The sequence below is a fragment of the Cherax quadricarinatus genome, chromosome 73 (genome assembly GCF_038502225.1).
Source record: "Cherax quadricarinatus isolate ZL_2023a chromosome 73, ASM3850222v1, whole genome shotgun sequence".
Taxonomy (NCBI): domain Eukaryota; kingdom Metazoa; phylum Arthropoda; class Malacostraca; order Decapoda; family Parastacidae; genus Cherax; species Cherax quadricarinatus.
In genome coordinates this window covers 2,874,054-2,898,759 of record NC_091364.1, presented here as the reverse complement: position 1 = coordinate 2,898,759, position 24,706 = coordinate 2,874,054, and the positions used below count along the sequence as shown (strand labels likewise).

Sequence of the window (24,706 nt, the reverse complement as noted above, 5' to 3'; positions counted from 1 at the left end):
CGACAGGATAAGACTCGAAAATAAATTACTACTTTGTAAATCTTTTGTAAAAGATGGGGAATGAGGTGACTTTTTGAAAGTTCTTGGTGATTGTGGAATGTTCCTGATGGTACAGACCATAGTTGATCATTCCCTAGGGAAAGAGCTCTTGGTTCAAGGAAATGGAGCTCCCTCTTCCCCGAATCCTGATAAAGTCCCATCCCCAGGCACTGTGTGAGAAAGTCGTCTTCCCATAGTTATAAAAATAATGATAATGGCAATTAAATAGCTCGAAAGACCTCTTTAAATATAACTGTAATTAAGAGTGATTCGATTTTTTCCTATTTTATTCTTCGTTATGGCGCATCTGGCCATTGTTTTGTTTCTGAACTTACTGGTATATAAGGGTTGTGAAACAGATTTTGGAACATTTTTTTTCACTGTTTACTCTCATTACGCATTGTAGTATAGATAGATAATTACTTTTGAGTTATATTATTATTATTATTATTAAATATTCGCCGGTATTCTCCCGGCCCGGGCCTTTTCCAAGTGGTGGCCCGGCCTTGGCTCCCTCTTTATGGAGTGTCTGAGACCTAAGTCTCCCATGGGAGGAGGCACAAGTACCTCCTCATCTTTGGGACCAGCTGTCCCCAGGCCTAGCCACAAGCTAGGCCTCTCTGGTCTGCCATCCCCGCCCCAAGGAGGCTAATGGGAATGACAGTCTTATGAGCTAAAGGCTCGGGCTCAGGCACCTACCCTACCCTAGAAGGGTTAGGCATGGTGTCGATCAGTTATATTACTTTATCATTGTTTATTATATTTATAGTACAAGGCTATTATCGTAGTTTTACATTTCATAATGTTAAGTCGGTTTCTATAATTCACTATAGGCCAAAATTTGCATTACAATTTTTTTTTTTTTCTATCAGTAATATTTTGAAAGATTATTTTTTGACATATGGCTAGGAAGAGCATATTTTTTTTTAAACCAAAGCAGAAGAGGACGGAGTGGAAGTAGACAGTGAATAGTCACGTCAAACTCTGGAATAGTCACGTCAAACTCTGGAATAGTCACGTCAAACTCTGGAATAGTCACGTCAAACTCTGGAATAGTCACGTCAAACTCTGGAATAGTCACGTCAAACTCTGGAATAGACTGTGTTGGTTAGTTAGTTAAAGATTAGCCGGTATTCTCCCGGCCCGGGCCTTGTCCAAGTGGTGGCCCGGCCTTGGCTCCCTCTTTAGGGAGTGTCTGAGACCTAAGTCTCCCATGGGAGGAGGCACAAGTACCTCCTCATCTTTGGGACCAACTATCCCCAGGCCTAGCCACAAGCTAGGCCTCTCTGGTCTGCCATCCCCGCCCCAAGGGGGCAAATGGGAATGAGTCTTATGAGCTAAAGGCTCGGGCTCAGGCACCTACCCTACCCTAGAAGGGTTAGGCATGGTGTCGATGGGCTGTGTTGGTGAGTAGTTCGGATGTGACAGACAAGAGGAGCTGACCCTCTGTCTACAGAGATTCTGTGCATCACCTGTCTTCCACAGAGTTACCTGGAGCATACCTGAAGAGGGTTTCGGGGGTCAACGCCCCCGTGGCTCGGTCTGAGACCAGGCTCGCAGAAGAAAATGCAAAGGAACGAGTGGGATCTGAATCCATGGCAAGAGTCCTGGGAGTTACAGGATACTCTTAACATGGATTCGAATCCTCACCTGTGTTCACCATTGTGAAAGTCAGACATGTTTGTTTATATATGGTCCCATGCTGGACAACAAGTTTTAAATAAAAAAAAACACCAAATTTAAGCAAATGGATAAGCAAGACATGCGGAATTTACCTGTCTTAAGCTTACAAAAGACATTTTATGGAAAATATTAAGTAATATAGTTGAACGACCATCAGATTCTAAGTCCGTCACTCTGTATCCACAATTATTCAATTTATAGAGATATAAATATTACATTAAACAGTTATATACACTCGTTATATAAATTATTAGGAAAACTAAATAAATCCATAAACATAAATTCATACTTTATTGTCTCTTTGTTTACTGACAGAACATGTGTTCATCACATATTTTTTTTTTTTTGCCTCTCATTTTAGTCTGTTTTTCCCACCATACACATCTTTATCCTCCCATTAGACCTTTTCTCTTCATGTCTACTCTTTACAATCACCACAACCCTACCTAATATTTTCATCCAACAAATTTTATTCCCATATCTTTTATCTTCACCATACCTACCTTGTTACCTCTGCCATGGTTTTGTTGCCTTTATAATTCCACCGCCTCTCTAGGAGAGTTTGCAGAGGCCAGAGAGGACACCGCTGCCTTGGAAATGGACTATCATGAGGTTGAAGGTATCTCAGCAGAGGATGGTGAAGAGTCCCATGTGTAAACTGCCTCAGTTTACCTGCGTATTGTTTACCTTCCAGCCTCCCTTTATCCTTAACAGAAACGTAATTAAAGATAAAGTTCAAACTTTATACTCGCTTCCTTGTATATATGGATAACTAAAGTATAATGGGCACTTGTCAAATTCAGGAGATTAATTGGTCTGTATATTTAGATCCCCTTCTGGGATCCTCTTCAACAGATGATGAGGATCCCAAAAAGGGGTCGAAATTTACAGACCAATTAACCTGGGTTTCTATCATTGTATATGTCTTTAAATATTCGTACAGTAGAGCTATCCACTTGTAGCTTGTAACGCATCGTCACTTGCAGCCATGTATCACTTTGTAGTTACTGTAGTGATTATGGAGGATTTTGACAAAGAGTAAAATAGTATATTAGACAATAGTAATGTACGTTTATGCCTATAACATAACATAACTTTTGTTTTATATAAATAGGAAATATAAGCAGGTGGAAACAAGGTTATGGTCATGGATCAAATCCATAATGATTTTCATGTTAATTTTAGTTCAAAGTTTTTAATTTGTTTAGATATAGAGTATGATGCACCTGAGGCACTCCGGATAGGTATTTATATATGCCATATTTTAATATATAATTTACTTGTGGTGTTAAGCCTTCGTATGCCCTGTTCGATTTTTTTTTCTGTTTATTCAATCAACTTTTCTTGACATGGTCATGCGAATTTCCCTGGATGCAACCATATCTCCACTCGATCGTTCATAGATCACCCTACAGTTTTTTTAATATAGCTTCGTTTCTACATTTTAGATCTTGAATTCAGCCTTACCTAGTGATCTATAGTAAGCCATCACCATGGCAGCGTCTTCCACTCTGATGCCAAGAAAGTTTTCTCCCACTATAGGATAATGTACGCAGGCAATCTCTACCCCCCCCCCCCCATTCATACCTATACACAGATGTATATATCTTAGTGTGTCGTTTCACTTTAAATTTCTCTCGTCATTTGCTTCTAGCAACAACAGTTTTGTACTGTGTCAAGAGCTGTACCACTTTAGAATCCCTCTTTTTAGCTTTTATCAACAATTTATCTCAATACCTTCGCTGCATTAGCAATGATTTCTATATCTCGTCGCCATTATCTGTTCAAACATAAAATCTGATTTTCTCCTATAGCTCTCTGATTTTTCCCTCCTTGCATTTGTCCTCGTCTTCCATTTCTGAAGTGTTCCTGCTTCCCCTTCCAGCATAGATTTGTCAAGGTGGGAGAAGAGAATAAGGTTTGAAGGACCATAGGTAAATAGATGGAGTGATGTTACTGTGAAAGGTCAATGGATCTGTGATACCTGTTGTCTTCTGTGAGGATTTGTTGATATCTATAATTGGGGGATACATAGATTTTTATGGGTTATATGGGTTGGTTTCCATTTGCTTTAAGACTTGGTGCAACTCGTCATTCAGAAGCACAGAGCCGCTGCGAGGTCAGTGTTGAAATATGACAAAAGGGTCTGTACTCAAACTTTGTGGATTACATTACGTGTGGAACTTTCGATGTGTTTCGTACTTGAAATATTCTTTGAAACTGAATATGGCAACGATAGTAAACGAACAGACAAACTCTGACCTAGAAATTCTTTGAACGATGGACAAAATAAGTAAACAATTTAGAAAAAAGTGCAGTGAAGTGTGATAAATAGAAACATGAAGTAATTTGTTAGCTAGAAAATCTCAATTAATAAAATATAATTATTTGATAAATGACATTTGCACATTTTTATTTCCATGAAAAATTAAAAAGTCTTATAATTTCAAAGATTTCTTATTAATGAAAACTTGTTTGCAACAGAAGGTAAACATGACGTGACCTGGACACTTAATCTAGCAGATCATGGAAAGTGAAACATTGTATGAAATTAATAGAATTTGTCTTGAGATGTATGCAACAATACACAAGTTAAAACAGACAAGATAATTGCAACATCAACTGTGAGGAACAGCAGCAGCAACAAGAAAAACGGGAAATAGCAAGTCAGTTAAGAAACCCTGGAAGGAAGCAGGTGTACTGGAGGAGACACTGGATGAAGCCTCGGTAAGACGTCTGTACTCTCTAGTACCTAGACCTCATCACCTTCCTCAGACTGATCTAGTCTCTAGCCACATCACTGCATCTCTTCTGTTTTACTGAACTGTCACATAACAGACAATCTTGCAAAACTGCAAACCTATTAAAGTAACAATGTTTTTGAAACTAAATTTTAATGCTTCTTACACCAGCAATCTATAGACTAACCTCGTACTGTGTACTAGAGAATAGGTCTATTTCGCGTATAGGCCACCCCAAGGCCTAAAATTTTTTTGTGTAAGTCGTCCTAAGTTTTCGAGGGACGGTACAGCAGAACTTGTCAAAGTTCCGTACAATGTATTATTTGAGCATATTATAAGTTAACTTCACTAGCCATATGCCATGACTGCAGTTTGTATTTAGTTGTATGCAGTATTATTACCCAGACACTGTATGACCCCTACGTGTTTAGTGCTTCTCCAAGAATATAAGAACTACCAAAAGTCTAAGATTAAGACCTAGACCTATGCTCCAGTACATATTAATAGTGAACTGAGACCCTGTATTGTACTATATACATATACAGTGCTGTGACATTCACAACTATCGTTATTTAGGTTAATTACTTTACCAATTTGCATGTCTTAAATTATATATATTTTATATAATATACTATACATATGTAAATATATAAATTACACTCTCCACCTCCAGGACTTGAGCCCTGCTAACCGGTTTCCCTGAATCCTTTCATAAAAGTTACTTTGCTGACACTCCAACAGCACATCTTGTCACAAAAACCATTTTCCTCTACTCCTGTTAAACAGGTTCACGCAAGCCTATTGGATGTTCAAGGTTCCTTTACCCCCTCCCTCTAACCCTTCCTGGGGCGACCCCCCTATCCCTCCTTCCCTCCACCCCAAATTTATACACCGTACTATACATATATCCTGTTTTGCTTCTTCCTTTCTAAATGCCCAGACTACCTCATCAACCCCTCCTCAGTCCTCTGAATTATGCTTTTGGTAACACCGCGCCTTCTACTTTCAAAGCTTCGAATTCTTTGTATAATATTAACACCACACATTGCCCTCTAAGACAGACATCACTGCTTCCATCTTCTTCCTCACTGCAACATTAAAATCTCTTATTCACACGGATGTTAGTGTTTGGTTTTCCGATATATTCCCTTTTTCTTTCTCCAAGGATAAAGTCATCTACTTCCCCAGATGCCTAAATGCACCATCCACCTTTTTCCTCATACTCTGTTCTATGGCTCTTCATTTTAATCATGGCTCCATTTACCTTGAGTTTACCTGGAGAGAGTTCCGGGGGTCAACTACCCCGCGGCCCGGTCTGTGACCAGGCCTCCTGGTGGATCAGAGACTGATCAACCAGGCTGTTACTGCTGGCTGCACGCAAACCAACGTACGAGCCACAGCCCGGCTGGTCAGGAACCGACTTTAGGTGCTTGTCCAGTGCCAGCTTGAAGACTGCCAGGGGTCTGTTGGTAATCCCCCTTATGTATGCTGGGAGGCAGTTGAACAGTCTCGGGCCCCTGACACTTATTGTATGGTCTCTTAACGTGCTAGTGACACCCCTGCTTTTCATTGGGGGGATGTTGCATCGTCTGCCAAGTCTTTTGCTTTCGTAGTGAGTGATTTTCGTGTGCAAGTTCGGTACTAGTCCCTCTAGGATTTTCCAGGTGTATATAATCATGTATCTCTCCCTCCTGCGTTCCAGGGAATACAGGTTCAGGAACCTCAAGCGCTCCCAGTAATTTAGGTGTTATCTCCGTTATGCGCGCCGTGAAGGCTCTCTGTACATTTTCTAGGTCAGCAATTTCACCTGCCTTGAAAGGTGCTGTTAGTGTGCAGCAATATTCCAGCCTAGATAGAACAAGTGACCTGAAGAGTGTCATCATGGGCTTGGCCTCCCTAGTTTTGAAGGTTCTTATTATCCATCCTGTCATTTTTCTAGCAGATGCGATTGATACAATGTTATGGTCCTTGAAGGTGAGACCCTCCGACATGATCACTCCCAGGTCTTTGACATTGGTGTATCGCTCTATTTTGTGGCCAGAATTTGTTTTGTACTCTGATGAAGATTTAATTTCCTCGTGTTTACCATATCTGAGTAATTGAAATTTCTCATCGTTGAACTTCATATTATTTTCTGCAGCCCACTGAAAGATTTGGTTGATGTCCGCCTGGAGCCTTGCAGTGTCTGCAATGGAAGACACTGTCATGCAGATTCGGGTGTCATCTGCAAAGGAAGACACGGTGCTGTGGCTGACATCCTTGTCTATGTCAGATATGAGGATGAGGAACAAGATGGGAGCGAGTACTGTGCCTTATGGAACAGAGCTTTTCACCGTAGTTGCCTCGGACTTTACTCTGTTGACTACTACTCTCTGTGTTCTGTTAGTGAGGAAATTATAGATCCATCGACCAACTTTTCCTGTTATTCCTTTAGCACGCATTTTGTGCGCTATTACGCCATGGTCACACTTGTCGAAGGCTTTTGCAAAGTCTGTATATATTACATCTGCATTCTTTTTGTCTTCAAGTGCATCTAGGACCTTGTCGTAGTGATCCAATAGTTGAGACAGACAGGAGCGACCTGTTCTAAACCCATATTGCCCTGGGTTGTGTAATTTATGGGTTTCTAGATAGGTGGTGATCTTGCTTCTTAGGACCCTTTCAAAGATTTTTATGATATGGGATGTTAGTGCTATCGGTCTGTAGTTCTTTGCTGTTGCTTTACTGCCCCCTTTGTGGAGTGGGGCTATGTCTGTTGTTTTTAGTAACTGTGGGACGACCCCCCGTGTCCATGCTCCCTCTCCATAGGATGGTAAAAGCTCGTGATAGGGGCTTCTTGCAGTTCTTGATGAACACGCAGTTCCATGAGTCTGGCCCTGGGGCAGAGTGCATGGGCATGTCATTTATCGCCTGTTCGAAGTCATTTGGCGTCAGGATAACATCAGATAGGCTTGTGTTAACCAAATTCTGTTGCTCTCTCATAAAAAATTCATTTGGATCTTCGACTCTCAGTCTGGCTTGCTAAAACCTGAGTCATATTGGGACTTGAGTAGCTCACTCATTTCCTTGCTGTCATCTGTGTAGGACCCATCTTGTTAAAGTAGGGGCCCAATACCGGACGTTGTTCTCGACTTTGATTTGGCATAGGAGAAGAAATACTTTGGATTTCTTTCTATTTCATTTATAGCTTTTAGTTCTTCCCGCGATTCCTGACTCCTATAAGATTCCTTTAGCTTAAGTTCGATGCTTGCTATTTCTCTGACCAGTGTCTCCCTACGCATTGCCAAAAAGTCCTCTCTCAAACATTTTAGGATATTTACTTCCTCCATACTCCCTCCAATTTTGTATCCAGTTTTTAATCCCCTTGCTCTTTCCTACGTCCATTTCTAATTTTCTCTCAAGTTCGTCCACAAAACTTTGCAGCTTCTCTTCAGAAACTCCGAAAAGTACCGCATCATCGGCAAAGAGCAACTGTGATAACTCTCTGTATCTACTTATCTTTTTAATCCCACTCCTCTCCCCAGCACCCAAGCTTTCACTCCTTTTACAACTTCATGTATATATGTTAAATAACTTTGAAGTCACGCGTTCCAGTATAAGGCCTACTTATCCTGGAAAATAATCTTTCTCTCTTTTTACATACCCTATCCTGAGTTTCATTCTCCACATAAAGATTCTATTAAGGAGAATTTGATATAAGAGTATATGTCCTATGATCGTATTAACTATCACATTTTTTTATGAATAACTTAATATACCTAATGGATATTAGTTTTTTCTGTAATGTGCATGATGTGTACATGATTTTTATTGTTACATCGTTTGCACTTTTTTAGGTTTAAAGCCAAATGGACATGGTTTTAGAATATTTTAATTGCCTCTTTGTAGCCAGAGGAGCAGAGCTAAACTCGGTGTCCCCCTCTTCAGGATTTGATCTGTTATATAGGTTTTGAGTTTCCAGTGGGTGTAGCTTACTGCCTCCTCTTGTATATATCAATCCATTGCTTTATCATTCTGTGAAGAATTTTCTAATATCTCTACGGTGCTTCTGTTTTAAATTATAGCCATAGCCTCTTTCCCTGTTATTAGAAAAGATTTATCATTCCTTAGATAATATTAAATCTGGTCACCCCGTCAAACTTTTGTTCGTCTTATCAGTTAGAGTAAGCATGTTTAATGCCTTCAGCTTTTGCTCGTAATTCTTATCTTCTACTTCTGGGGGCCGTTTTATAGTATGTCAGATCAAATTATTTTTTTATCCTCTTTTAGGTACGAACAATGTATTAAGTTTATATTACAGTTGGGATTTGCCATGAACAACATTTAAGCTTTTCCATTCATGTTTAATTAAGGCCAATTTTAAAGTGGTGAAGGTTACACTGGGGTTCCTCACTACTTATCAATGCGAACTTCCGAATACAGACTTTTGATAACACTGACTCCAGGTTTCCTCTATTCTTCTGACATTTTTATTATCATGCAGTCTATCTACATTATACTAAATCTATCACTTCCCTTGCTCAGTCTATCTAGGTTTACGTGCATGAGTACACATTTATCTTGTAATTGATCTTCGCATTATCCACAAACATGTTCATATACATTTTATTCCTTCTGGTATGTCCCTTCAGGACCTTTTCTTCCGATCTCTTGTAACAATTTCTTAGCTATAAGCGTCAGTGACTACGGGAGTCTTTACTTTCGCCTCTTGTAGACTGATGGCACATGCCATAGATTCTATATCATAGATTCTATATCATAGATTCTATATCATAGATTCTATATCATAGATTCTATATCATAGATTCTATGTCATAGATTCTATGTCAGATTCTATGCCATAGCTTGAGAAATTTCATGAGGCTTTCCACTCCGTAAATTAAGGTTATAATTGTAACTTTTCTAGTTTCTAGAGAGAACGCCACGAACAATTGTTCTGCACTTCGCAGAACTGCATTCTCCATTTTGGTTTAGGTATTAATTGTACGAAGACAAAATATCTCGGTAAAATTAGCAAAGGAGAAACATGCGAGGAAGTGTCGCAAGGAATGGGAAGCAGTAGTGAATATGAAATATGGAGGAGGATTGGTGCTTGAGTGTAGCCCCTCAAGGAAGGTTCCTTGATGCTGGTGAGGGGATCTTGATCTAGGGAATTGAATATGCCTCAGTTCCCTGAATTGAGTCTAAATGCCTTCCATCCCTCTCCCCACAAGCGCTGTATAATCCTACGGGTTCAGCGCACCCCCATGATGAGTGAAGTTTGAGTGGGCCGCGGGGTGGTCATCCCAGCAATCAACATAACACTGATTAACAGTTAGAATGGCCATTATTATGGGAAGGGACACCGTATTCACATTTACTTGCCCCGGGGTGGGGATTTAATGAGTTACCCCATTTTAACCACCAATTAGAACTACGCTTTATTTGTGTTTAGTAAAGTGTCCTTTTAGAGTAAGATTTACTAAGTTCTGACTTGTGTTTAATAATATGATTTTGTTGCTGGTTTTGTTGTTGTAGTTTTAATAGACTGCTTGTCTTAAATTGTTTAGTAATATTTTTATATTACCAGCTGGTGAATTCCCAAGCATTTAATTCCGTTGTTTGTGAGTTCAGTACATGTAGTTGAGCAACCATGAGTGAAGACTCTAACATGTACTAAACATGTGGCATACGGGAATTAGAGAGACTTGCACGTACTGAAACACTGACTTCATGGTGTAGTAATATGTAAGCAAATAAAGAAAATTTACATGGTACTGAAGTGATATTGTCTCCATGAATGTATTTTCTTGTCCACAGGGGAGTTTTCTGAAGCGCGAGAGGACTTACAAGCACTTGAACAAGATTACCAGGAAGTTGAAGAAGTCTCTCCTGAAAATGTGGATGATGAATATTAGATTACAATATGCCTCGTTCACTTTTCCTAAATCTAACTTTGGACCATCCTAGATTAAGCCAGTTTTATCCATAAACTGACCCAGGAAGTGAACTGGACGTCTATAGTAAATGAACTGGAAACTGGATTGCTAAAGAACCTTAAGTGTTACCAACCTGCGCCTCAATCAACGACTAAGTGGACAGCCCCTACAATATTTTTTTACACAGAAAACGGATAAGCATAATGGGGAGAAAATTGGTCACAGATCATGTTTTACTAATAAGTAGAGATTGTATGGTCGAGAAACATGACCTTCGCATAGATAAACCATGGAAAAAAAAATATACACTGATATTAGAGGAGACAAAACTTACTGAATAACATTTCAAACTGTGCATCCCTGGAGACGGTTTCGGGGTTCACTGCCCCCCGCGGCCCGGTCGTTTTTGTTTACATAAATTTAAATGCCTCGGTAAAGACAAACATGTGCGAGTATTAGCAATGGTTTCAGAGTCTGTAATCTGTAGCCAAATGGGGTGACTCCATCACTCTTTGTCGCTTTTCCAGCTGGACGCAAAAGTGGTAGGCCAGTACTGGCCTGCCAGTGTCACTTACCTTCCTCTAGTACTGGCCTGACAGTGTCACTTCCCTTCCTCTAGTACTGGCCTGCCAGTGTCACTTCCCTTCGTCTAGTACTGGCCTGCCAGTGTCACTTACCTTCCTCTAGTACTGGCCTGCCAGTGTCACTTCCCTTCCTCTAGTACTGGCCTGCCAGTGTCACTTACCTTCCTCTAGTACTGGCCTGCCAGTGTCACTTCCCTTCCTCTAGTACTGGCCTGCCAGTGTCATTTCCCTTCCTCTAGTACTGGCCTGCCAGTGTCACTTCCCTTCCTCTAGTACTGGCCTGCCAGTGTCACTTCCCTTCCTCTAGTACTGGCCTGCCAGTGTCACTTCCCTTCCTCTAGTACTGGCAAGCCAGTGTCACTTACCTTCCTCTAGTACTGGCCTGCCAGTGTCACTTCCCTTCCTCTAGTACTGGCCTGCCAGTGTCACTTCCCTTCCTCTAGTACTGGCAAGCCAGTGTCACTTCCCTTCCTCTAGTACTGGCCAGCCAGTGTCACTTCCCTTCCTCTAGTACTGGCCTGCCAGTGTCACTTCCCTTCCTCTAGTACTGGCAAGCCAGTGTCACTTCCCTTCCTCTAGTACTGGCCAGCCAGTGTCACTTCCCTTCCTCTAGTACTGGCCTGCCAGTGTCACTTCGATTCCTCTAGTACTGGCAAGCCAGTGTCACTTCCCTTCCTCTAGTACTGGCCAGCCAGTGTCACTTCCCTTCCTCTAGTACTGGCCTGCCAGTGTCACTTCCCTTCCTCTAGTACTGGCAAGCCAGTGTCACTTCCCTTCCTCTAGTACTGGCCAGCCAGTGTCACTTCCCTTCCTCTAGTACTGGCCAGCTAGTGTCACTTCCCTCCCCCAAGTGCAAAAGGACAGGGAGTGAACCCCCATCTGGTTATCCGGTTGCTGTGAATCTCGAGATATCAGTGCCGGTTACACCTGATTTCTAAACAGAAATTGGTGTCGGTTGCCTTGGTTTTCTAGAGATTACTTCTCCTGGGTTTCTAGATGGTGCTGGTTACCCTGGGTTTCTAGATATTAGTGATGGTTACCCTGGGTTTCTAGATATTAGTGCTGGTTACCCTCGATTTCTAGATAGTGCTGGTTACCCTGGGGTTCTAGATAGTACTGGTTACCCTAGGTTTCTTTATATTAGTGTTGATTACATTGGGCTTCTAGATATTAGTCCTGGTTACCCTGGGTTTCTAGATATTAATGCTATTTACCCTGGGTTTCTAGATAGTGCTGGTTACCCTTTGTTTCTAGATAGTGCTGGTTACCCTGGGTTTCTAGATAGTGGTGGTTACCCTAGGTTTCTATATTTCAGTGCTGGTTATCCTGGTTTTGTACATAGTGATCGTTACCTTGGGTTTCTAAATATTAGTGCTGGTTACCCTGGGTTTCTAGGTATTAGTGCTGGTTACCCTGGGTTTCTAAATATTGCTGGTTGCCCTGTGCTTCTAGATGGTGCTGGTTACCCTGGCTTTCGATATATTAGTGCTGGTTACCCTGGGGTTTCTAGCTATTAGTGCTGGTTACCCTGGGTTTCTAAATATTCCTGGTTACCCTGGGTTTCTAGACAGTGCTGGTTACCCTGGGTTTCTAAATATTGCTGGTTACCCTGGATTTCTAGATGTTGCTGGTTACCCTGGATTTCTCGATGTTGCTGGTTGCCCTGGGTTTTTAGATATTAGTGCTGCTTACCCTGGGTTTCTATGCAGTGCTAGTTACCCTGGGTTTTTAGATATTAGTGCTGGTTACCCTGGGTTTCTATGCAGTGCTAGTTACCCTGGGTTTCTAGATAGTGCTGGTTACCCTGGGTTTCTAGATATTAGTGCTGGTTACCCTGGGTTTCTAGACAGTGCTGGTTACCCTGGGTTTGTAGACAGTGCTGGTTACCCTGGGTTTCTAGATATTTCTGGTTACCCTGGGTTTCTACACATTGCTGGTTACCCTGGGTTTCTAGATAATAGTGCTGGTTACCCTGGGTTTCTAGATAATAGTGCTGGTTACCCTGGGTTTCTATGCAGTGCTAGTTACCCTGGGTTTTTAGATATTAGTGCTGGTTACCCTGGGTTTCTATGCAGTGCTAGTTACCCTGGGTTTCTAGATATTGCTGGTTACCCTGGGTTTCTAGATATATCTGGTTACCCTGGGTTTCTACATATTGCTGGTTACTCTGGGTTTCTAGATATTAGTGCTGGTTACCCTGGGTTTCTATGCAGTGCTAGTTACCCTGGGTTTCTAGATAGTGCTGGTTACCCTGGGTTTCTATATATTAGTGGTGGGTACCCTGGGTTTCTATATATTAGTGCTGGTTACCCTAGGTTTCTATAAGTGCTGGTTACCCTGGGTTTCTAGATATTAGTACTGGTTACCCTGGGTTTCTAGATATTGCTGGTTACCCTGGGTTTTTAGATATTAGTGCTGGTTACCCTGGGTTTCTATGCAGTGCTAGTTACCCTGGGTTTCTAGATAGTGCTGGTTACCCTGGGTTTCTAGATATTGCTGGTTACCCTGGGTTTTTAGATATTAGTGCTGGTTACCCTGGGTTTTTAGACATTAGTGCTGGTTACCCTGGGTTTCTATGCAGTGCTAGTTACCCTGGGTTTCTAGATAGTGCTGGTTACCCTGGGTTTCTAGATATTAGTGCTGGTTACCCTGGGTTTCTATGCAGTGCTAGTTACCATGGGTTTCTAGATAGTGCTTGTTACCCTGGGTTTCTAGATATTGCTGGTTACCCTGGGTTTCTAGATATTTCTGGTTACCCTGGGTTTCTACATATTGCTGGTTACCCTGGGTTTCTAGATATTAGTTATGGTTACCCTGGGTTTCTAGATATTAGTACTGGTTACCCTGGGTTTCTAGATATTGCTGGTTATCCTGGGTTTCTAGATATTAGTGCTGGTTACCCTGTGTTTTTAGATATTAGTGCTGGTTACGCTGGGTTTCTATGCAGTGCTAGTTACCCTGGGTTTCTAGATAGTGCTGGTTTACCTGGAGTTTACCTGGAGAGAGTTTCGGGGGTCAACGCCCCCGCGGCCCGGTCTGTGACCAGGCCTCCTGGTGGATCAGCGCCTGATCAACCAGGCTGTTGCTGCTGGCTGCACGCAAACCAACGTACGAGCCACAGCCCGGCTGATCAGGCTGATCAGGTTACCCTGGGTTTCTAGATATTGCTGGTTACCCTGGGTTTTTAGATATTAGTGCTGGTTACCCTGGGTTTCTATGCAGTGCTAGTTACCCTGGGATTCTAGATAGTGCTGGTTACCCTGGGTTTCTATATATTAGTGCTGGTTACCCTGGGTTTCTATATATTAGTGCTGGTTACCCTGGGTTTCTATATATTAGTGCTGGTTACCCTGGGTATCTAGATATTTCTGGTTACCCTGGGTTTCTAGTTATTGCTGGTTATCCTGGGTTTCTAGATATTAGTGCTGGTTACCATGGTTTCAAGACATTAGTGCTGGTTGCGCTGGGTTTCTAGATATTAGTGCTGGTTGCCCTTGGTTTCTAGATATTAGTGCTGGTTGCCCTGGGTTTCTAGATAGTGCTGGTTACCCTGGGTTTCTAGATAGTGCTGGTTGCCCTGGGTTTCTAAATATTAGTGCTGGTTGCCCTGGGTTTCTAGATATTAGTGCTGGTTGCCCTGGGTTTCTAGATAGTGCTGGTTACCCTGGGTTTCTAGATAGTGCTAGTTGCCCTTGATTTCTAGATAGTGCTGGTTGCCCTGGGTTTCTAGATATTAGTGCTGGTTGCCCTGGGTTTCTAGATATTAGTCCTGGTTACCCTTGGTTTCTAGATATTACTGCTCGTTTCCATGGGTTTCTAAATATTAGTGCTCTTTGCCCTGGGTTTCTAGATTGTGCTGGTTACCCTGGGTTTCTAGATAGTGCTAGTTACTATGGGTTTCTAAATATTAGTGCTGGTTACCCTGGGTTTCTAGATATTAGTGCTGATTACTCTGGGGTTATAGATATTAGTGCTGCTTACCCTGGGTTTCTAGATAGTGCTGCTTACCCTGTTTTCTAGATTAGTGCTGGTTATCCTGTTTTCTAGACATTAGTGCTGGTTACCCTGGGTTTTTAGAAATTAGTGCTGGTTACCCTGGGTTTCTAAATATTAGTGCTGGTTGCTCTGGGTTTCTAGATATTAGTGCTGGTTGCCCTGGGTTTCTTGATATTAGTGCTGCTTACTCTGGGTTTCTAGATAATGCTAGTTACCCTGGGTTTCTAAATAGTGCTGGTTACCCTGGGTTTCTAGATAGTGCTGGTTAATCTGGGTTTCTAGATATACTGCTGGTTTCCCTGGGTTTCTAGATAGTGCTGGCTACCCTGGGTTCTAGATATTAGTGCTGGTTACCCTGGGTTTCTATATATTAGTGCTGGTTACCCAGGGTTTCTAGATCTTAGTGCTGGTTACCCTAGGTTTCTAGATATTAGAGCTGGTTGCTCTGGGTTTCTAGATATTAATGCTGGTTACCCTGGGCCTCTAGATATTTGTGCTGGTTGCCCTGGTTTTCTAGATATTAGTGCTGGTTGCCCTGGGTTTCTAGATAGTGCTAGTTACCCTGGGTTTCTAAATATTAGTGCTGGTTACCCTGGGTTTTTAGATATTAGTACTGGTTGCCCTGGGTTTCTAGATATTAGTACTGGTTGCCCTGGGTTTCTAGATGTTAGTGCTGGTTACAATGGGTTTCTAGATATTAGTGCTGGTTACCCTGTGTTTCTAGATATTAGTGGTGGTTACGCTGAGTTTCTATACAGTGCTGGTTACCCAGGGTTTCTAGATAGTGCTGGTTACCATTTATTTCTGGATAGTACTGGTTACCCAGGGTTTCTATATAGTGCTGGTTACCATTGATTTCTGGATAGTACTGGTTACCCTTGGGTTCTAGATATTAATGCTGATTACTCTGGGTTTCTAGATATTAGGGCTGGTTACCCTGTGCTTCTAGATATTAATGCTGGTTACCCTAGGTTTCTAGATCGTGCTTGTTACCCTGGGTTTCTAGATATTAGTTCTGCTTACCCTGGGGTTCTAGATATTAGTGCTGGTTACACTGGGTTCTAGATAGTACTGGTTATCCTGGGTTTCTAGATAGTCCTGGTTTCCCTGGCTTTTTAGATAGTCCTGGTTACCCTGGGTTTCTAGATATTAGTGCTGGTTACCCAGGGTTTCTAGATAGTACTGGTTACCCTGGGTTTCTGGATATTAGTGCTGGTTACCCTGGGTTTCTAGATATTAGTGCTATTTACCCTGGATTTTTAGATAGTCCTGCTTACCTTGGGTTTCAAGATATTAGTGGTGGTAACCCTGGGTTTTTAGGTATTAGTGCTGGTTACCCTGGGTTTCTAGATATTAGTGCTGGTTACCCTTGGTTTCTAGATGTTAGTGATGGTTAAATTGGGTTTCTAGATATTAGTGCTGGTACCCTAGGCTTTTAGATAGTGCTGGTTACCCTGGGTTTTTAGGTATTAGCGCTGGTTACCCTGGGTTTCTAGATATTAGTGCTGATTACCCTGGGTTTCTAGATATTAGTGTTGGTTACCCTGGGTTTCTAGATATTAGTGCTGGTTACCCTGGGTTTCTAGATATTAGTGCTGGTTACCCTGTGTTTTTAGATAATGCTGGTTACCCTGGGTTTTTAGATGTTAGTGCTGGTTACCCTGGGTTTCTAGATATTAGTGCTGGTTACCCTGGGTTTCTCGATATTAGTGCTGGTTACCCTGGGTTTCTAGGTATTAGTGCTGATTACCCTGGGTTTCTAGATAGTGCTGGTTACCCTGGGTTTCTAGATAGTTCTGGTTACCCTGGGTTTCTAGATATTCGTGCTGGTTACCCTGGGTTTCTAGATATTCCTGCTGGTTATCCGGGGTTTCTAGATATTAGTGATGGTTACCCTGGGTTTCTAGATATTAGTTATGGTTACCCTGGGTTTCTAGATGTTATTATTATTATTATAATCAAAAAGAAGCGCTAAGCCACAAGGACTATACAGTTCTAGATGTTAGTGATGGTTATCCTGGGTTTCTAGATATTAGTGATGGTTACCCTGGGTTTCTAGATATTAGTGATGGTTACCCTGGGTTTCTAGATATTAGTGATGGTTACCCTGGGTTTCTAGATAGTAATGCCAGTGTCTATGATTTCCAAATTGATAGTGCCGGTTGTCCTTGGTTTCTAGAGATTTAGCAGTGCCTTTTTAGTGGTTAAAGAGATGCCATAGATTACCAGCCTCCTCGGGTAGTGCCTTGATGCTGCGGAAGAGCTTTTGATGCAAGGAATTGGAGTTCCCTCCCTCCTGGATGAAACCTGGTCGCCTCTCATTCCTCATATGCAATTACAACCCGTATATACCTGTAGAGAGTTCCGGGGGTCAACGCCCCCGCGGCCCGGTCTGTGACCAGGCCTCATGGTGGATCAGGGCCTGATCAACCAGGCTGTTTCTATTCATCACTTTTATGTGGGGGGAGGTGTCAAACGCTAGGAGAATGGGAGGCAATCGGGAAGTGGAGGGTAGAACCCGTCTCGTGGATCAAGAGCCCTTTCTTTGACGAGCCCTATGGGTTTAGAGCTTCCCTTGATGATAATGCGGGAGTTATGACTTATCTTTTAAGGAAAGATAAACCAGTATGAGTAAATTGACTTTCTGAATTTTAGTCTATAATTTATTAGTGTGTTAGCCTCAGCAAAGCCCCGCCCGTTGTACGGTTTGTCATTGTGTTATGACGATTTCGTGAGTCAAAACCAGGGTAAATTCGTGAGTGGTGGTGGTGGGGGGGGGGAGGGATGACTAATTTGGTCCTAAGATGAGTTGTATTACAATTACTTTCCCTTTGAAACTCCTCCTCTGTTAGTGTGACTTTGTCAATGGTCCAAGTCGGACCGAAACGTCGTCGTAAGCTTCTGTCTTTTATGTGCGGGTTATTTGTGTATCGTTCCAGTCACGGTATTGTGCCTTTTTGTTATTTATTTATTAATTAACGAGCTGCCTGAAGTGATCTCGGGGAACTTTTAGGAAGGTATTTTGACGTTAATAATCTAATAAAGGGGGGTTTAACTGACAACTGCTGTTTTATCTTGGTATGACAGTATTTATTTGTTAATTGCTTTTTATTGTTTGTTGATTTTTATCTTTGTGTTTTGTATATTCATTTATGCCTGTGAGTACCGGGTGACCTATGCCACCCAGGAGCTCCGTAAATGTCAGAACTATTATTACTGTTTCAAATTATTAAGCTTAGATAAACTATACATGTTGCATTATGTAAATTGTTAGTTTCTACACTTGTATGGTTTTGAGTTTTGTTTATTAGCAACTGGCACAGGTGATTACTTCCTTGTCAGTCAGCCTGTCATGTCGTTCAGTCATGTCAGTCATGCCTCAGCCCGACCATCATACAGTCCTCCAGTTAAGTTTTTAATAGCGATTATAATCTTTAAAAAAATCTGTATAATAAAAAAATTGAAGTTAAAATGGTTAATTCATAAGCTTTAATTATTTAATAAAATTTAATTAAAATTTGTGATTTTATTTTGCATTACCGAGTTGGTGTTTCCTCATTATTATAATCAAAACCAAACGCTAAACCCACAAGGGTCATACAGCGCTGCTGTGTTTTCTTGTTAAGATTAGTTTTTATTAAACTATTTAACAGGTCTCAGCCTCCATAATCACTGCTAGGTATTTACTTCTATACATTGGGCAGTTGCACAAGAGACTCGTCTTGTATACACAACTTTGGCAGCTTATTTCAAGTAGACTCGGGGATAAAATTGTTATATGCTCAGTATTTTTGTCTGTGACTCTCCATATGTGTAATTGTGTGTGTGTTATATATATTTGCTTAAGATTCATCCTTTTTCTGCAACATTGCAAGCTCCTGATGTATCGATTGCTACACGAAAGGCCTAGAGCCGTTTAACTCCCCCATGGCTGTTTTGCATATATTATATAATTTCTCTCCCCCCCCCTCAACAAGTTGGCCACCTCCCACCGAGGCAGGGTGACCCAAAAAGAAAGAAAATCCCCAAAAAGAAAATACTTTTATCATCATTCAGCACTTTCACCACACTCACACATAATCACTGTTTTTGCAGAGGTACCCAGACACAACAGTGTAGAAGCATATATAAAGATATATAACATATCCCTCCAAACTGCCAATATCCCGAACCCCTCCTTTAAAGTGCAGGCATTGTACTTCCCATTTCCAGGACTCGAGTCCGGCTATATAAAAAAATAACTGGTTTCCCTGAATCCCTTCACAATATTACCCTGCAAACACTCCAACAGCTCGTCAGATCCCAAATACCATTAGTCTCCATTCATTCCTAACACACTCACGCACGCTAGCTGGAAGTCCAAGCCCCTCGCGCACGAAACCAACTTTACACCCTCCCTCCAACCTTTTCGAGGATGACCCCTACCTCGCCTTCCTTCCCTTGCAGATTTATATGCTCTCCATGTCATTCTACTTTGATCCATTCTCTATAAATGACCAAACCACCTCAACAACCCCTCTTCAGCCCTCTGGTTAATACTTTTATTAACTCCACACCTTCGCCTAATTTCCACACTCCGAATTTTCTATATAATATTTACACTACACATTGCCCTTAGACAGGACATCTCCACTGCCTCCAACTGCCTCCTTGCTGCAGCATTTACAACTCAAGCTTCACACCCATATAAGAGAGTTGGTAATACTATACTTTCATACATTCCCTTCTTTCCCTCCATAGATAACGTTTTTTGTCTCCACATATACCTCAATGCACCACTCACCTTTATTCCTTCATCAATTCTATGATTAACCTCATCCTTCATAAATCCATCTGCTGACAAGTCAACTCCCAAATATCTGAAAACATTCACTTCTTCTATACTACTCCTGCCCAATTTGATATCCAATTTTTCTTTATCTAATTCATTTGATACCCTCACCACCTCACTCTTTTTCTATGTTCACTTTCAACTTTCTACCTTTACACACACTCCCAAACTCATCCACTAACCTTTGCAATTTTTCTTTAGAATCTCCCATAAGCACAGTATCATCAGCAAAAAGTAACTGTGTCAATTCCCATTTTGTATTTAATTCCCTATAATTTAATCCCACGCCTCTTCCGAACACCCTAGCATTTACTTCTTTTACAACCCCATCTATAAATATATATATATATATATCTATATAGTATTTTTTTTTTTGTTTTTTTCCAACAAGTCGGCCGTCTCCCACCGTATATATGTATATATAATGTGTGTGTGTGTGTTATGCCAAATAGGTAAAAATTGTGATTCCGGCTTAAATAACAATGGAAATAAGTCACTCTGTCTGACTTTTTTGGGTTATCCTAGGTTCTCTACACATATGCTGCTATGTATGATAATTCTATGTAACTGTATTTGTGTATACCTGAATAAACTTACTTACTTACTTACTTCTTGCTGAATAAGGCAAGTGAAAATTTGTGTATGCAGTAATTTCGCAAAAATCATTCTGAACCTAATATATTTCAGTGTTAAATTATTGTAAACTTATCTAAAATATACTTACATAGTTGGATTACACTAAATTAAATTGCACTTGTTATAATGAGGTTAGGTAAGTTTTCTAAGACCCGGGCCGGGAGAATACCGGCGAATAAAAAAAAAAAAAAAATTTTGGTACGCATTATTATTATAATAAAAAAAAAGCGCTAAGCCACAAGGGCTATACAGCGCTGCTTTTGGTACAAAATTATGTATTAATTTTTACATGAACATAAATGAAAAAATATATCTTTAAACATATAATACAAAATTTTAGAAAGGACTTGATTTTAAATGTTCTTGCTAATTGACCAATTTTACCTATTCAGCACAATTCATATACATATATATATATATACAGTGGACCCCCGCATAACGATCACCACCGAATGCGACCAATTATGTAAGTGTATTTATGTAAGTGTGTTTGTACGTGTATGTTTGGGGGTCTGAAATGGACCATCTACTTCACAATATTCCTTATGGGAACAAATTCGGTCAGTACTGGCACCTGAACATACTTCTGGAGTGAAAAAATATCGTTAACCGGGGGTCCACTGTATATATATACTATATACATGTATATACTGTATATACCCTGGTGAAAGGAATGTATATTTTGTATAACCTTTGATTTTAACAAAATGTGTGGATTATTTTTATGGCATAACTTGCTTGAACATTTTATGGTGCTCTAAACCCATAAGGGTCATATGCAGGACCTGGGGAAATTGGCAGTTATCAAGTTTGGTCCAAGGATGGGGGAGAATAGCTCCGCTTATGTGAATAAAGAGTCCTTCATCGGCACCAAGACAACCCTCTTTTTTCTTTTTTTCCACAAGGGCTTTTTCCTAAACTTTAATTTCTAAATATGGTTTCGTAATTCTTATGAAGTCTGGTTATCGCAGGAGAGTTTGCCGAGGCGCGAGAAGACTTAGCAGCGCTGGAGATGGATTACCAGGAAGTGGAACAGAACCCACCTGAAGAAAATGAAGACAATGATTACTAGATGCAGCTCCACAATGATTACCAGCTGCTGCTTGATAATGATTACCAGCTGCTGCTTGATAATGATTACCAGCTGCTCCTTGATAATGATTACCAGCTGCTCCTTGATAATGGTTACCAGCTTTTTGACAATGGTTGCTAGCTGCTATTTGATAATGGTTACTATATTGTACAGGGTATGGAGATACTGACAAGAAGTGGAAGACACGTACTTTTATGACTTTAAAGAAAACATTTTACCAAGAGTGTCTTCATCAGTTCTAATAGAGACGGAGGTAGGCAACATGAAACGAGAAGGCAGTCATTTGCTGCCAGGAGTGGAATCACTACTGCCAGCTTGTAATGCCGTTTGTAAAATAGTATACTGTGGTGGCTGTGTCTTGGCTGGCCAACAAATTAATTGCTACACAGAGATAAAACTCGTGGAACAGGGAGTGTGTGGACCTAGTAACGACCAACGAAGCAGGAGGGCCAAGAGCTGTGGCTCAACCCCTGCAACCACAAATAAGCGAGTGTGTGAATTCTGTGGGATGGTGTTTGAGATCCTAATGAGGTTTGATAAACTAATCATCCATGAAAATAACCTGTGCTGACAGAAATGCTTAGTAGGCTCCCTTAGAGCAATCTCAAACACCATCCCACAGAGGTCAGGCAGTTTTGGTGTCTTTTAAATAATGTATTTGGCAATTAACTTGTTACCCAACCTTGATACAGCAATCATGCAACACCAACTCGTGTGTACCATCCCGTGGTATCCACTACTCATCAGTGACCCCAGCCGATTGCTGTACCACTTCATGTTGCCTGTCTTCAACTACTATGTATGCTCCAGTCTTAGTCATCTGTTATGGGATGATAAGCCATCTTGATAAAATGCATGTACTGTAATACCGAAGAGATGACGAACAAAACACGTGCAACACCTGGGTATCTTTATTTCGTAGACACCAGGACCTTTATCAATCTAACAGACATGAGAAAGGCTTTTATAGGGAAGCCAGGAAGGTGGTGATGGTAGCAGTCACAGCATGGTAGAGGCTTGCTAGTGGAGATGTAATTTTATTTGATAACTATGGAAGTAGTGGACAGGTTTGATGAGCAATACAGCCTTTCCTCACTTAACGACGGAGTGCCATTCCTAAGATGTCGGTAAATGAATTCGTCACTAAGCTTGGAGCATACTATAATGGTAGTAGGTTTGTCAACCACCTTTGATATTGTTTTACTGTCACAGTTGCACCATTTATAACTTTTTTGTATATTTTTAAAAGTTTATACAGTAGTGTACTGTATATTGTAATAAAAAGAATAGAGGAAATCAGCTCTAATATACATTTATGTATGTATACTGGTCAGAAAGCCAGTCGTAAGTCCGTAAGTCAGTAAACGAGTATGTCGCTAAGTGAGGAGAGGCTGTATAATAGGAACAGTAGTAGTAATAATACCAATAGTGGTGGTGATGGTAGTCGCCTAATCTTATGTGACCTCTGGTTCAACTACACACCCTTACTTTCACCTCTGGTTCCACTACATCTCATTTTTCATGGTTTGTATTGGATAAATAAAGCCCCCTCATGGAGAAAGTATCACTTGTGCCCAAATATTTCTCGTGTTTTATTTATCAAGTAACTGATAAAACAGGTAACATGGGGGTCTCTTGGTTTTAGTTTAGTTTAATATATTTATTATGTACCCCATAGCCATCCTGCGGGTAGTAGTCAAAAGATTACAGAGGCACGTAATGGTAATGAGCTATTTACATGCTTATATCTGGTAATATAATGAGTTACACTGACATGAACCATCACAAAAATATTAGTGTAGTTATATATGGTTCTGAGTTATTTTCATTACTAAATTATTTAAGCAAAGTACGGGTGAGAAAAATATGGGAAATAGTAGCTAGTAATAGTTTAATTTTAATGTTAGATGGACAAAACAGTTAATACATAGGTCAAACATTGTTTAAAGGTAGGATATAAATCAAACAATTTTGTTTATAGGTGGGTAGGATAGAGATAAGACAGAATACAAATGCAGACTGGTAGAATGTTATATGCATGGAGAAGCACTCCATCTATAAGGGTCATAGTGTTCAGGGAGGAGGGGGAGGTAATCATGTTCAATTCAAAGGGAGAGTTGCTCTAGCACCTTGGATAAAGAGCCCTTGGCAGAATTGAGGGACTTCCACAAATCCTTGAAAGGGTGGAAGAAAGCTTGTAATGGGTGGGAGGTAGTTGACATGAATGCATGTGAATGACCAGTAAAATGCTTTAACTTTTTGGGAGGATTGGGGGCATTGAACCCATAAGGGCTGTACAGTGCCTGGAGAACTGGAGTTTATCTGGAGTTTATCTGGAGAGAGTTCCGGGGGTCAACGCCCCCGCGGCCCGGTCTGTGACCAGGCCTCCTTAGGTCAGTGTCCCAGGATGCGACCCACACCAGTCGACTAACACCCAGGTACCCATTTTACTGATGGGGAACATAGACAACAGGTGGAAAGAAACACGTCCAATGTTTCTACTCTGGCTGGGAATCGAACCCAGGCCCTCACCGTGTGAAGCGAGAGCGTTAACCACCAGGCCACCAGAGCCCCCAATTAAATTCAATCCCATGAATTAAAAGCCCCTCTCACCATGAGGAATGGTAGAATGTTAAGAGGTGGGTGGGAGATAGTCAACAAGCAAAATGCACGTGAAGGACTGGCAGAACAGTAACTGATTGGTTGGTTAATGGGGTTGAAAACCTATCAATTAAATGAAGGGGTGTTAAGGTTACAGGTCCCCTGTTCTCCACTAGTCAAAAATACTTTAATCCCTAAAATAGGGAATAAGTTAATTCTCAGCACATATGCACCGAGAAACGTACATCTCTATGTATATGTGGTCGATAACACTGTGCATCAGTGCTTTCCTAGTGTTAGTTTCTTAAGCTGTGCTTCAAAAGTTTCAAAATGCTTACACAATCTAATATATTGGTCTTACTAGAAGTAAATTTTAATGCTCTTTTTAATCAATAAGTAAAAACCATGTCAGTCAGAATTATTTGACAGTTTAAGGAAATGCTCAACATGTACATAAAAATTGTTATATACATACTGTATATGAATTATAAATCCTCTCATAATTAGTCAATATGCAGTGCTGTAAATGATACTGTACTGAAGTTCAAAAATCATATGGATAATGTATATAGGAATAATGTACC

The 24,706-nt window shown here is 40.9% G+C and overlaps 1 protein-coding gene across 3 annotated transcripts in view; it reads left to right on the top strand.

Annotated features, from left to right (window-relative positions):
• LOC128701129 (tubulin alpha-2 chain-like) overlaps positions 1 to 24,503 on the top strand; it is a 53,700-nt gene extending 29,197 nt beyond the window's left edge. The window contains exon 10 of one of the 3 annotated variants that reach the window (XM_053794710.2): positions 21,400 to 24,503. In XM_053794710.2, coding sequence (XP_053650685.1) covers positions 21,400 to 21,500 — 101 coding nt within the window. In that variant the 3' untranslated portion in view covers positions 21,501 to 24,503. Of the gene's footprint in view, positions 1 to 2,278; positions 2,541 to 10,262; positions 10,905 to 21,399 lie in introns of those variants that run through there. The other 2 variants (XM_053794711.2, XM_070100539.1) reach the window with 2 other exon arrangements.
• Positions 24,504 to 24,706: the final 203 nt, after the last annotated feature.